At 47.1% G+C, this 15,427-nt stretch overlaps 1 protein-coding gene across 1 annotated transcript in view; it reads right to left on the minus strand.

The window, feature by feature from the left end:
* CCDC85C (coiled-coil domain containing 85C) overlaps positions 1-15,427 on the minus strand; it is a 110,467-nt gene that overhangs the window by 12,542 nt on the left and 82,498 nt on the right. Inside the window, exon 3 of the mRNA XM_041399734.1 lies at positions 13,975-14,079. Coding sequence (XP_041255668.1) covers positions 13,975-14,079 — 105 coding nt within the window. The remainder of the gene's footprint in view (positions 1-13,974; positions 14,080-15,427) is intronic.

The following is a 15,427-nucleotide window of genomic DNA, read 5'->3' on the forward strand; positions in this document are numbered from 1 at the left end:
ATTCAAGAACCATTTTTTGTTCATTTAGGATAGCTTTCCACAAGGACAAGATCAAACAGTGCTCATCCTTCTAGACACGGGAGCAATGCAAACAAGATGATTTTCCAGCATAAAACAGTAATTTCTGAGAAGCTGTGTTCATGAAAGAAACAGTTGGCATAACTTCATTGCTTCTCTGGCAGCATTTTCACATAGACATCAAGTACTGATCTTCAGCTACAGAGAAAATTGTGAAAGCAACCTTAAAACAAGCAGATGTCCAAACCTAATGTTGGCTGGGTTTGTTTCCAAAATGCTGGCCAGTCCTCCTGCATGAAGGACTCCATTGGGAAAGATGCCGGAATTACATTTTACAAAAGATTTCTACTGTCCAACCAGCCTTGTAAGCATTTTTCATAGGGCTTTCCTTTTTCTACAGGCATCCAGCTTGAATTATGAGACACAATATCTTTATTCAGTGAGATGCACCCTGCTTGTCCCTAATATTTTCACATTGCTTTGTAACTCCAGGAGAAATCAACAATGGAATCATTGACCAAACTTGTATTTAGCCTTCACATCCTTTAGGAAACACAAAGAATTATTATACTCGGGGGCCTCTGAAAGCAAATTAGGATGGCAGAGCGGCATGTAGCACCATCACAGGAATGCTTTCACACACAACACACGAGGCACTCCATTCACATCTTCCCTGGGTTTAAAAACACAGCATGTTTTATGCTTTGTCTCATCACTCTGCCTTCCACGCCAAAGCCAGCAAGTTAGTTGTGCCAGAAGAATCATGGAATAATAGAAGCACAGAATGGTTTGGGTTGGAAGGGACCCCAAAGGTCCTCTAGTTCCAACCCCCTGCCAGGGGCAGGGAACCTTCCACTAAATCAGGTTGCTCAAAGCCCCATGCAGCCTGGCCTTGAACACTTCCAGGCGTGGGGCACCCACAGCCTCTCTGGGCAACCTGTGCCAGTGCCTCACCACTTTTACAGTAAAGGAGAACCAATGGATGGGGCACTTTCTCAGCTCTCATTCTTCCAAATGTTTTCAGTTGTAGGGGCCTTTCTCCTTATAAAAGCATCCATGGCATGTATTAAAGGAAAAGGTGGGCTAATCCTTTAGGGCACAGACAAAAAGGCACGGAGCCTTTCAAGCCCTGGCCACTGATCTGTGCCTAACCATGCCATGACCAACAGCCATTTACTCACAACAGCAACTTTCATGAACTGAGTTGCAGGTGATACACTAAGTTCCTTTGGAGAGGGGTGGCATCTCAGAAAAAGGAAAGTTAGACTTACTAACCCCATAAAAATTCTCCAAGGATATTTAACAGACTGAAAAAGCAGAAGCACTCACAGGATGGGCACGGTTCTGGACTTAGTGGCAGAGTGTTACAGCTTGCTGGAGCTGGGGACACCTGGGAACACCTGGGGACACACCCTCAGCCACCCCATCCTGACATCAGACAGAAAAGCCAGAGGCTGGGGAGGGAGCACTAGGGACTGTACAAAAACGGGGTGCAAATTTTTCACAGGGCTGGTAAATGCAACAGAGTCCTTCCAGAATCAGCTTCCCACAGAGGTCAGAGACACCAATGCATGCATAATTACTCTGGCTTCACCATGAAAGATGCTTTCTTTCCATAAATGAGCAGCTTCATGACAAAAGAAAGAAGAATATTCAGGAGTTTGTGGTCATACTTGATATGGATCTTCTCCCATGGCCCTCTTCAGAACTAACACAGGAAATGCCAAACAAAGGTCTAACATCTAATATTTCTTTGGAGTTGAGGGTAATATGACAAAATAAAAAGGAATTCTGCTGGATATTGCTGCTGACAACATTTTAAATACAGTTTCCTGGCCAAATAGAGTAGATCACGAGCTCTCCCATATGAAAGAGAGCAGCAGTTTCTCCTCACATAACTGAAGGCACTAATGAGCTACAAAGCACTTCCATGATCACAATCACTCTCAAAATTATTACAGAATACAAATGAAACAAAAATGATTAGAGAGAAATGTTTTTTCTAAAGAGCTTGATCACACTTAACCAATCACCATACTGACAAGATAAAAGCATTCTTGCAAACACAGTGATATACTGGATATATTATATCACACAAAAAGCATTCAAAGGGTCACCTTCCTTCTCAGTCAAGGGCAGTCAACTGAGTGGTCCCTGAACACAGGTAGAGAATTTGACTGAAGAAGGGAAAAATAACTTTAAAGAATGAGAAATACATCAAAAGAGGTAGACCCAAAACCTGTAGTCAAAGTCTAAGTGACAGATTACTTCATTTTTAAAATAGGCATGATCCTTGATCCTTAGCCCCAGCCAACAGAAAGAGATATCCCAATTGCCAGAGTGCCATCATCAGCAATGGTGAGTGAACCACGTGGCCATGCCACTGAGCCACTGCCCCAGGCCACAGACACCTCCCCACCACGCCAGGCTGGTGCTACAAAGGGTCAAACACACATGGGAAGAAGGTGGAGGAAAAACCAAGGATCTCACAACATCCCCAATCTTTGCAGCTATGGGAAGCAACCAGTAAAAATACACAACACACACATGGCTAAGGGTGGCCCAATGTTCATCACTGCAGTCAGTGCTTCTTGTGCAGCTGCACTCTTAGGGAAGGCTCTTTCCAGACACACAAAGAGTCAGCATTTTTTAAAGGGTTGGTGCTTCATTCCCACTGATTTCATGTGGTTCACAAAGAAGAAAAAAAACTTCAGCCAAACTCCTATCAGCTTCCTGCACAGAGGCACACATAAAGGAGGCCAGAACTGAGGGGACTGCAGTCAGCAAGGAAAGAAGTGACAACATATCCAGCAGGATACACGGCCAGCAGGATGCATGGCCAGCCTTTGAAGGATAGAGGAGAGGAAAATGGGCTGAGTTCACCAACAGTGTTAGCTGAAGAGGAGGAAATGGAAGGAATTGGAGATAAGGTCAAGGCTGCTATATTGGAAAACTGCCAACAGTGGGAGAAGGGAGGGAATGGGAAGGAAGAGGAGGATGTGTATTTTGCCCAGCAGGAAACTCATTGAAGTGAAATGCAGAGGAGAGGGAACCAGGGATTTGAGATAGCAGATTGGAAGTAGGACAGGGAAAATCTCAAGGAGTCAGTGTTAAAGTAGTAAGTAAAATTGCACAGATGGAGGAGATTCCTCATGCCTAGAACAGATGCATTTGGAAACTGTAGGCAAGAATTCCCACAGCTGCACCCCAGCACTCCAAGTCAGCTAATCTGAGGACCCCCACCACTACAGAAACCCATGCCCTTCCTGTTCCCTACAGTTGACATTTTCACAGACATAGGAACACAACTGACTCAGCACCCTGGCAGACAATAATAGCAAGGTTAATCTGGTTACATCCTAAGAAGCAGAAATTGCCCATATAGGCAAAAGGCAACATGGTGTGTTTTGAGGCAAGTGTCACTCTCAGTTTCCTCTCCCCGTCTGGTTTTGTCGAGCATGCAGTCCTTGTATTAGATGCACATATGGCTTTTCCACTTGCTAGGTTTTTATAGTGTTTGGTAGTTCAGAGGTGGTTTACTCTTCACCCTCAGATATGTGGCTGAGGCATTATGTAATTATATAAATGAATGTTGCTACAAGACAGCTTAGAAGTCACCAAAAATGCCATTAAAATTTATAATAAAGATGTTGAGAAATAGCATACCACCTTCAGCTGCACCCACAGCCCCAGCAAAGGAAGAGCTGCCCAGCAGTGAGATTGACAGTCTAATTAAGGAGAGGGGTATAGGTTATGTCTCTGAGTGTCCAGATGCTTGCAGGAAGCACCTTTCTTTCCTATGCACAGGGTTTATCAACCACTGCAGCTCTGAGACCCAAAGACAGGTCTCCTTAAGAGGCAAAAGTCCAAGGGAACCAGAGGCTGTGGGGCTGTGTGTGACCCATCCTGAGCTTCCTCAGCAAGTTGGTGCTTTTGCTTCTCTCCAAACCACTGTGGCTGCTCAGAACACTTGAGATTGCTGTGGCATGGGACTCTGATGAGTTCAGTCCTGGACAGAACAGCTCTATCCCTGCTGCCAAGATGGTTCTGGGACTGCAGTGTCCTCAGAGGGTCCTGATGAGACTCTCTGCATCCCTCAAGGGAGAATAGTGCCAAGTACCCGCATATCCAGGCTCTTTTCCACAGGGAAAATTACAAGAGTTATTCCTCTGCTGCCTCTGTGCAGACAGCAGTACTGAAGCACCACTGAACACATTTCCCTTTCAGCCCTCACTTGCTCCTCCATTTCAAGCAGATCAGTGCTGAATATTTGCTGGTATCAGTGATGGGACCAGTGCACTTCTCAGAGCTTACTGCTCCCATGTGGCATCAGTCCCCTCCCCATCCCACCCACCCCACATCATGCAAGCCAAAACCACAAATCCACCAGAGAAGCTCAGTTCTATCTGAGACCCTCCCAGAAATCTCTCTCTGGAGCTGGCAGGGCTTGTCTCCAAGTCTGTATGGAGAGTCACAGTCCAGCTGTATAACTGACTAAGAAAAGAGACAGAAATTCTGCAGTCCCTCATGCCAGAGCATCCTTGATGCAATATGCTACACGCAGGGGATAAGTTCTCCAATTCTCTGTTGCTAGAATAACACTGACACCCTCCAATCCAAAGCAGAAAACAAAGCAAACCAAAGTAGCCCCATTCACTGCCCCAGACAAAAACCATCAGCAAAGCAATAGTGCTAATGTGAGAAAGAAAATCCCCAGACCACAAATAGTGCCAAAGATCCTTTTCAATCTGACACCAAAAAAATTAAGAGCAGAGGCCTCAACTTGCAGCTGCTGGCAAACATCTGCTGCTATGTGTCACGCCACAATGTCATTACCAGTGTCTAAGACCAAGTTTCCTAATGAGTCCTTGCTGGCTCTATCTGGCTGCATGGGATGTGGTCCGGCACAGATGCTGACAAGCACTGCCATGGATACTCCATTCCTATGTATCTGGAGGACCAAAATTAATAAGACTGTCTGCAATAGGGCACACTGTGAAATCCCAATATGACACACCTCCACAGAAGTAAAGTAAGGCTCAAAATATGAACGTCTCTTCATAACAGTGGGAGTGCTTTGGAACCCATGAAGAAACAAGCCTAACTGGGGATGACAGGTATCTGCTCTTTTAGAGGTTTTGGATCAGAAACTAAAAAAAAAAAAAGAACAAAGAAATTGTGATAAACAATTTCTCCTTGATTCCTCCAGGGATCTGAAAAGACATGAGACCTTGGGCCTGCCATCAGTTTCAATCTCTTTTTGCTCAATTATATTCTGTCTTTTAATGACACCCTTTCCTACCTCACTGACAAGAGAGCTATTCCTGATCTGCAGAAAGACTGCAAAAGACTGAGTTTCAAAACCCAGAAGAGAACATCATGCTGGTTTTACTTCAGCCAGCAGGCACAACCTAGGCTCTGGGGATGCTTCAGACCAACATGGAACATATGAGCAAATATTAATGCTTCTGAACCTCACATCTTCCCCTCGCCTTCTATTAATTTTTGTCTCCTATTTCAAAAAACAAGCATTTAGAATTCAAACCCGATTATATAAGCCACATTTTTCTAATGGCATACCTCAGATAACATTAAAGCTAAATGGAGTCATATCAGACACCGTGAAGTTTTTATTGCCGAGACAGAACACAGAAAATTACATTACATCAGGCTCTGTCAGACAGCTCACAATAAAAGTCCCAGGCATGTCTATTTATCTCACAGTGGTTTTGTTTGCAACCTGCTTACCCAGATTTGAATTGTACTTGGACCCTTCCTTAGCACCTGTCACTATCCAGGTGTTTCAAATAAATAAAGGTGTCAATGCCACTCTGCAAATTAGGAACTGTTAAGAGACAAGCAGGAGGCAGTAACATGCAGTAACAGCTCATGGGAAGTGGGTGGCAGAGCCAGGTAGTACCATGGAAAGGTGCCATGGCTGGCAGCAGTCCTGGTCTGCTGACAGAACAGGGGGCCCAGCACATTTTCATTTGTGAATGGCACATGTGGCTACAAGTTAAAGGAAGTGCCTGGAGCAGATGGGGGAAAACCAGCATCAAAACCAAGGACTGAGAGCACAAGGCCAGCCTGGCACGGGAGAAGGGAAAGCATGGAATGCACCAAAACCCCGAAGCACGGTGTTCCCGTCAGAAGAGCAGCACAGGCAGCACCGAGGGCAAGCACTGCGCTCACACAGACTGATGGTCCATTCAGAACGAGAAATCTCCCTGCACACAAAGATCAGTGGCGTTCCTGGGTGATCACACACCCAAAAAAATCTCCTGTTACCACCAGCCTGAGACATTCCCTGGGCCTCCTCTTGTCTTGCATCCCGGGCCACATTTCCCTCCCTGTGCCCCGCCGTTGCAGGGGGGTTAATGACTGAAACAAAGCACCAGGGCAGCTGGAGCATGACAAGACTCCCGGCTGACATCCACCCTCCCTTCCTGTGAAGTCCCTTCCCTCCCTGCCACATCTTCTCATGCCCATGGCAGCTCTGCCATTGCCACCATGTGTGGTGCTCCTGAGGGAGCCCAGCTCCTCTCAGGGCCCTGCTGGGACAGGGCTACCTGGTGGCACTCTGCCAGCAGCCCCAGGGCTCCTTGCTGGCTACAACATTTCCTGGAGGTACAAAGTGACCAGTGCCAGCTCCTCTGCAGACCACTCCTTTTTGTCACCCTACTGCAGATGATGCCAGACCTCTGATATCTGAGCATGGGACACCCTGACAGGAGCCAGGGAGCATCCCTACGTGTCCTGTCTGCCTGGCAGGTGATCCAGAGCACTGGTAGTGCTTGGCTGTTGTTATTCCATGCCTACTGTTCAGAAAGCCTACCAGCACCCAGCTCAAACCCACCCACCAGCTCCTTCTGGGGCACTTAAATGGCTGCACAGTCCCAAAGACACTGCAGGGTGGGCTGTCCTGCAGCTGCAAGCACCTGACAGCCTGTCACCAAGCAGATTCTTAGACAGACCCAGCTCTCCAGCACAACACAGGTCCCTGACAGGCAGCGAGTTCAGAGCCATCAGTACTCTGTATTAGCATCTTCCTTATCAAATCAAGGGACTTTATTGCAGATGATAATCTCCTTTGGCATTACTTAATTTGCTGCCTTTAATCACAGAGAGCAGCTGGTCATGTAAACATTCAAATCCATGAATTAACTGCTGGGTCCACACGGGAGCCAGACAGAGCCCGTCTGTGTGTCTCAGCCTCCTCCTGCACCTTCGTGTGCCCCCAGCATGCATGGATGTCTACTTAAGTAATAACAAGGACTTACATGGCACTTTCTGATTATTAAAGAAACAATTTAACTCTTTCATTTCAAACATCACAGACACCCAGCAAAGAATGGCTCCTCTCCCTGGCAGGCATGACACAGCGCTGGCTGTACGGGCTGTGCTGGGGCACCCAAGGGAAGGGAAGATTTCAGAGAAAAACAAAGTCAGGACATTGTTTGCAACTGGATGTCTTTACAAACAGGAAGGGTGTCTCTTCTCAGCACTGAGTTGATCGAAGCTCCAGACTCGGGAGACTCCTTGGAGCACGCAGAGCCGGTGAGTCAGCCTCCTCCGGCAGCGGTGGGGAGGAGGGCAGCGCTCACTCCGCAAGCTGGCAACAGCGCGGGGCAGCTGGGATGGGGCACGCCGGTAAAATCACCACCGACAGCTTCAGCTGCCCCCTGGGACTGTGAAACCCTCACCAACATGACATATGCAGAGCAGCTTCAGCCCGTAAGCACCTGACAGAAGCAAACAGAACAAGTCTGTCCGGACAGAGCAAGAGACAAGTGCACTAACTCTGACTGACTCACAGGGGCACTGTCAGCGTAAGGATTTCCAGAGGTGCTACCACTTTTGATAAAGCAATGTCAAGCACATTTGTTTTCAGAAGGAAGCGGTGGGCATTCTTAAGACTTTCGTGACTTTGAAGCAAATCTGATTTGGGGATGTTGCAGGTGAAAGCCTCTGAGCGGGCAGAGGATGCACGCAGGCACAGGAGGGTACCTGTACACATCTGCATGACCCAATTGAGCCTGGCTGCCCTTCCAGACCTATGGCAGAGCACAGGTCTCTTGTGCCCCTGCCTTTCCCCTGACCCACTGCCAGCCCCACACAAGAGTACATGAAAAATGAGTATGAGAACCTACAGCAGATCCTCAAGGCAGATGAAGTTTTCTTGCTTCATGTGATTACCTGTAAGGGCAGATTATGGGCACGGCCTCTCAATGCCTCTTTTGCTCATCAAAACCCCCAAATTCGTCACTGCCAAACTTTGTGCTGGTTAGCTGCCATGGGGAAAAAAGCCACCCACTGCTCAGAGCCTCTGCAATAGCAGCAGATGAAGGGCAGCTGCTTTCAAAAATGGATTGGTTTGTTCTGAGCTGCTGGTGATACATCCTGAAGCTTCACCGTAGCACTCCATAAATCCTGACAAACCTTTCATTTTACTTTCTCTTCCAGAGCTACTGTTGCTGCAGCAGCAAATGAGGTACCTTGAATTTCTTTTTGACTGCTCAGTAACATCCTGGTGGTATCAGTGAAGCCAGTGGGAAGGAGCTGCCTTCTGCCACGATTCTCATGCTTCTTTCAATCATTGCTTCCCCCTGCCTAAAAAGGCACCATGGCCACCACTGATGTGGGAAGGTGAGAAATCAGCCTAGAGTCATCCTCTGACACACAACAGCTGAGCTCAGCTCACCTGACAGTGACAGGGGATGGGGACCAGGGACAGGAGAAGGCAGGGGACCATAAGAGTACTGCACAGCATGGGCTTCTGAAATAACAGAAGGGGCTGGAGGCATTTTGAGAGGCCACAATGAGATGCTGAAGATGTAAATGCAGTCCTGGGGATGCCAGAGGCACTGGGCAGCCAAGGATCTATCCCGTGCCCAGGGGTTCATGTAGCACTGTGAGGGGCTGGGGGTTCCTTGCTGGCAGTGGAGGGGTTGCTGTGCTGGGACACCTTGGGGCCCTGTTAAGATCTCCAGTGCACCAGGTGACTCTGCGGGGGCAATCAGTGCTCCAGGAGTTCCCCTGACTCTTCTGGGGCTATCTTCAGGACACCACAATGAGAACAGTGTGGTGATCTTTAGCCATTTCAAGCTTGACTTGAAAAGTCAGGTTGGCTTTAAGAAGCTGATCCGGTTCTTCTCCCCGAGAGGAAGAGATTTACTCCCATGCAGGATGAGAAGAGACTACAAGACTTGCCCAGTGTACCCCAGTGCAGCCCAAGACCAGGCTTGGGCCACAGTTACATCTCCTTGCCTGCACCAGGTCAGTTCAGGAGCCAGCTTTGTCCTTCCTCTGCAGGGAGCTAAGGAGAGATAGACAGTTACCTTCTCACTTTTTCTTCTGCCTTAGCCCTTGTACTGAACAGGATGGAGACCACTGTCTTTCCAGCCGAAAGGGAGAGACAGAACAGTCATTGGGGTTGAGGTTTAGCTATGTTCCCTCACATCACCTCTCCTCACCGCTGCTCTCACAGGCTCAGCAGACAGCCAGCACTTCAGCCAAGGACTCATCATCCCTTCCCACTCCTTCTAATGGCTTCTCTTTACACCTACAGACCACAAACATTTGGGCTTGTTTTTGTAATAGCAAGTGTGCCATCTGGCAAAACGAAATACACTTCCCCCAAGTATCTCTACAAGGCAGAGGTACAAAATGTGACTTGTGACAGCATGGTGGGAATCAAGGGAAGGGGCTGGTACTGCCAGAGGTATCTCCCAGGCTTTGCATCCTTCAAGAAGTGGGCACTGTAGAAAAACACAGTCAGAAACAGTGTCAGGAAACTAGAGACTCAGCAGCCCTCTAAGTTGAGTGCTCTTCACCACATAACCATGCTGCTTTGCATGTTCCTATGGACCTGGTAGGTTTTGGAATAGATTTAGAAGGGAAAAAGAAATTGTGTCTCCTCAATCTGGTCTGTAGTCTATATAGACTCCTGAGAGAAGCAGCTTTGAACACTCTGACAGAAATCTCACTTTTATCTGCAGATACTTACTGAGGTCCTCAGGGCCTATATAAAATGGTTACTGCTGGGTATTGGCATCATCAGCATTGTCGTCTTAAAAAGACAGAGACTGTCTCAGCTCCCACAGAGTTTATCTGCAGGTACTTTCCCCAGGGATTCCCAGTTCCAGACCCAGGATGGTCTCCAGTCACAGTCCCAGCAGACACATCCTCCTGCACCCAGATGGGGAACCACCAGGAGCTCCTGCTCCTCAGCAAGGCAACACTACAAGCTTGGCACAAAAACGTAAGGAAGGGGAAGGTGGTGATTATTCTAACCTAACATGTCACTCACACCCACACACCTACAAACACACATTCACATGTTCACCAAAAGGTGGCCAGGGCCACTGTGTGTGGCACAGAAAACAAGGGACACTCACTAGCAAGCCCTAATGACAGCCCTGGCAACCCTCCTCATTGACAGCAAAGAAATGGGTTCTGGGACACATTTTTCACATGCCTTAGGAGTCAGTGGTTACTACAGGCGGATCTTTATCTCAGCATCTTGCTTACCCTCCAAAAACCCTAGGAAAGCTGCTGCCTGTGGCCTCCTTTCCATCACTTTGGTCATCTTATCTACTCCTTCCTCTTGGAACCACAGGAAGAAAAACTGTGGTGTGACATTGCTGCTGTTATCAGGGAACCAGTCCTCTGCTGATGAGCCATCTGTGCTGTGGCCTTATCACAGCACAGACCTCCCAGTCCTGACACAAACCACACATCCTGTGGTGTTTACCCATTTCTTTGCTGCCAGTCACGTCTTTGGCCATCAGCATGGGCCAAAGCATCCCTTCCTCTAGAATTCCTGCTGGTGTTTTCACACACACTTTCCCACCCACGCTCCATCCACACTAGCCTCAGTATTTCCATTAAGTTACTCCCACCAAAGGCAGGATTCCCATTATAAATCACAGATACACTGCTAACTGATTTTTAGCCAGCCAGGCTAGCTCTGACTGCTAGCAACAAGCTGGTTCATGTTTAACGGTGTTCTTTGCCAGTGTGGATAAATGGTTCCTCCAGGCAGTCGCTTTATGAGCTTCTTAAGGTGACGGTACCACTACAGGACCACAAGCAGCCCTCAGGTCACCTTCTCATGCCTGGGCACTGAGATGGGCCTGTGGCACAGCCACAGGGCAGCAGGCAGGTACATAAAATTCTGCAGGGAACATGTGTCCACATGGCAGCCAGAGCACCCATGAAGAGGCCAAAGAGAGAGGTGCAAGCTCTGGACCATGCCTCAGCACCCACATGCACCCTCAGCTGGGCTGCAGGGGTCTCGGATGTCCCCCAGATGTGGGGGGAGTGAGGAAGCAGCTGTGTGGGGTTTAGTGGCCAGCTGCAGTGAAACCACGACACCCAGAGGACAGGTGGGCCATGGAGTCCTCAGTAGTGCATGGCTTACAGGTGCCTCAAAGAGCTCTCATCCTGGGACATCAGCTTACAGAGACCGAGCAGCTCTGGAGACTGCTGGCAATGGGAAAAATGGAGCCAGCCTATTCAGCTTAGTCTCATCCCAGGGAAATGGCAGGTCCCATCAGGAACTTGTTGCTGCCTCCTCTCATGAGTTCAAGCCAGAGGAAATCACCCTCCCCTCCCAAAGGACACAGGGAGCCTCTGGTACTCCATGAAATGACGCTGGGTCATTCCCAGAGCTGGGAAGATTGACTCTATGCTATCACTTCAAGCTAATGTATATATCACACCTTCCCCTGCAAAGGACAGGGTCTTGTAGGCCAGACTAACCCCAAGGACTGCTGCTCCTGGATATTTGGTAACCACTGCAGACTACAGAGCAAATCTATAATTACCAGTGTGCATGAAGCCCAATGCACAGAGCACAACTGTGAGTGTCTTCTGCTTCTGCATCTTGAGGATGCACTGGTGTCCCTGATCCAGGACACATCAGAAACACCCAGCTGTGTCCTTAACTGGGATATGTCAGAGCCCTGGAGAGATGCCTGCTCATTACCTGTGTGACAGTGACAGGGATGAGCTGGGAACTTCCCAAAGACTTACACAGGCAGTGCTGATGATGGAACCCTGAACGGATGTGGCAGCTTTGAAGCTGACACCGATTGTCCATCACTCACCCACATGAAGCTTCTGCAGGCACAAAGAAGAATGATTTCTCACAAATTCATGCCTGCTGTCTGTTAAAAAAAGTCACAGAGAAACCCAAGTATGTCTAAATATCCACTTCTGGGCATGCTCAAAGTAATTCAAAGGGCATGCTCAAGTAATTCAAAGATGTTTTCATGAACCTGTGATCATTATCCTCATCACAAAAACAGTGTATTATGTCAAGCCACAAACCAAAGGGATTTTGGTAGGAATAAGTAAATAAATGGTTACGTAAGTATCTGAGACAATGTGGATTTAGATCCAAAGCTGGTTTTGTTTTTTTCTCTATCAATTTCCTGCAAAGAAGGTAGAACACAGCTACGGTGACAGATGAAAGTGAATGCCACACAGCACCCAGGCCTCTCCATAAATGCCAGGTGCCATCTCTTCCTTGAGGAAGGAGAGAAAACAGGGACAAGTAGCCAGGAAGGGCTCCAGCAGGCAGGACCATCTGCCACCAGCCCTCACACAGCCCCAGTGAGCTGCAGGGGCCAGTGCTCGAGCAGAAAACTCTCCTGCCAGCTCCCATCCCAGCACAGCTCCTCTGCAGAGAGCTGCTGGACGTATCCCAGCCTGACTAACAAGATAAACATAAAATCATGAGTAGCAGCATTCCTTGGGGCAAACAGCACAAGCTGACTGAGCATCGCCAACCTGGAACAAAGCTGGGGATCAAAAGCCTAAGGACCAGGGAAACAAAGCAAAATCTCCAAAATTGTAAGGCTGGCACAGCCAGACAAACATCTCCAGGTTCAAGTCTCTCTGCACTCCCTATAAAGTCTCCTGTCTTCATAGATGGGGCACAAAGTTAGAAAAGTGAATATTCACCTGGACAGCTTTATCCCTCTTTTTTTAGCTTGAAGCATCTCTATCCATCCTGCCATTTGGCAGGGATAGGAAGAGCCTATGCTTCCATACTTGAGTTTTATTTAGGCAAACTTTATTAAATGATCATTGTGCCCTTCTTTACAACTGTAAGAGATACACTAAATCTAGAATATCAGAATGACTTTTTTCCCAGTCAAGCAGCCAACACCTGACTGCTCCTACAGGACCTGCAGCTCTGCTGACCAGTGTCCCAGACACGGAGCAGGGAAGTTCTCCAGCTGTGCTGCCATCAGGATTTTGCTCACATTCCTAACACTCACAGGCCACTCCCACCAGGACTCTCTGACTGTTTCTACACACTTCCTCTAATCTGGAAAACAGTATCACCACACAAACCTAGAGGCCCAAGCAGTGAGGGAAACATCTGGAAGGCAAACACCTGGCAGGGCTCCTCAGCCATGCCTGGCACACCAGCACAGCTTCCATCTTATGCAAGAGGCTTTAGTCAGGGTCCTTCTGTGGTTTGAGAAGCAGTGCAGCCAAATCTTAGGAAACTCAAACCTCATTTGTGATACAGAAAAACCTAAGAACTTACTCACTAAACAACCCTGTCCATGCACTGCCAGACACCTGGCAAGCTCCATCCACAACCAGCTTTTTTACCGCAGGCACAGGGCATTTACCAAGAAGAAGCTGCAGGTGTAACAAGCATCACCCCAGCTTTAAAAGATTCACAACAGTGACTGTCAGTTGACTGAAAACCCATGCTGGGAAGTTGATGAACTAAATTCAGGCAAAGATTAATGCTCCAGGGGCTCCCCATCCTCCCAACATCTGCAGGTTTTAGCTGCACGTTTTTATCTCCAGCTTCAGGGTGAACAATCACTTGTGAGAGCTCCCCTGTAGTTGTCACCTGCCCCCTGCAGCCATGCCCACTTTTGGGGAAAGCCAAGGCTCTGCCTGTGTAGATAAGGAAATGTCTCTTACGTTTTGCAGGACATCTTGGTACTGTGGCAGTGACGAGAGCTGTGACTCGGAGTGGTAGGGGGACAATCCTTTCCTCAGAGTCCTCAGGTCGCCCGTGCTGGACTGCTGCAAAGACAACACAAACCAGGACAGTCCATGTTAATGAGAGGAAAGAAAGCTCTGCCCCTCCTGATGTCCTGGCTTCTCCCACGACCACATCTGTCTCCTGACCTGTTCTCTTTACTTCTCCCTGCATCAACAGTGACAGTGAACACTGAAATAAAATTATTTTTCCATGTCTAGTTCTAGAGAAAACACCTGCAAACAGCTGGAGGTGAACTGCTCAAGGTCTGCTACATTAAATGATACAGGAGGAAGGCATTTTCGTTTTACCTAAGTTCCTACATGCTCAATAAAATAATTTGTTAAGAAGCACATAAAAAATATTTTTAAGATTTCAGATTAAATCAAAATCAGCAAAAAAAATCCACAAACCCCAAACAAACAAACACAGCAACCAAAAAACCCACCCAAAAAACCCACACCAGGAGATATTTACTAGAATAAGGCTTTGTAAACAGTGCTACTATCATTCACCTAAGCTTGCAAAATGTGTGGTGACAGGAACAGTTTCTTATTTGGTTATAAATTTGCTTGCACCCACAGGTCTTGAACATAGTCAAATAAATGAAAGTAGTCAATATGACCCTAAAAACCAGATAAACGCAACCAATAGTCTGCACTCACAGGGGAAGGAGCACTGGGTGTTAGGAGTACTGAATAATCTCCCTGGGACAAAGTTTCTGCCTTTGTAATCTTGAAATGTGAAGAATGAGAAGTGTTTCTCATTTATAAAACTGCACCCAGAAAAAGCCAATACACAAGCAGCCAAAATCAAAGGTCTGGGAGAAGATTTTATCTTTATCACCAATAAACATCTCATTAACTTTTCATATTTTTAAGAGTATCAAGCAGTGCACTGTCCTCTATTTTAAAGTTAAAAAATCATGACCTTTCAGATTTTTATGCTCTATTAAGATTTTCGACTCCCATTTGCTACAGAAATTATGTTTTCTACTTCAAAAGAACCAAAGAAAAATCATTGGAGCAATAAAATTTAACAAGAAATCGCATAAATCAGATCAATTGTATGTAAAAACCCCACAGTAACCCAAAGGCTTGAACATAACAGAGACTTTGGAGACTGTTGTCATGCACAGATCTCTGGAAACATTGGAAGTTCGTTTCCATTTCCCGCTCAAAGAGAAGAACTGGTGCACTCTGAGTGGATACATTATTTTCTATCAGTGTCATATATATTTTTTTTGTTGCCACATGGCCTGTTTTAGTTGATATTCAGCTTTGGTTTTATTTCAAAATGTTGTTTTCTTAGGTTAAAACTTCTACAGTGACCCAGTGCTTTCACAGTCATTCTGGAGCCCTCACCCTATCAACTTTCCTTTTATAAGCTGTG

Source organism: Onychostruthus taczanowskii, unplaced genomic scaffold, assembly GCF_017590055.1.
Source record: "Onychostruthus taczanowskii isolate IOZ18803 unplaced genomic scaffold, ASM1759005v1 scaffold1, whole genome shotgun sequence".
NCBI lineage: Eukaryota > Metazoa > Chordata > Aves > Passeriformes > Passeridae > Onychostruthus > Onychostruthus taczanowskii.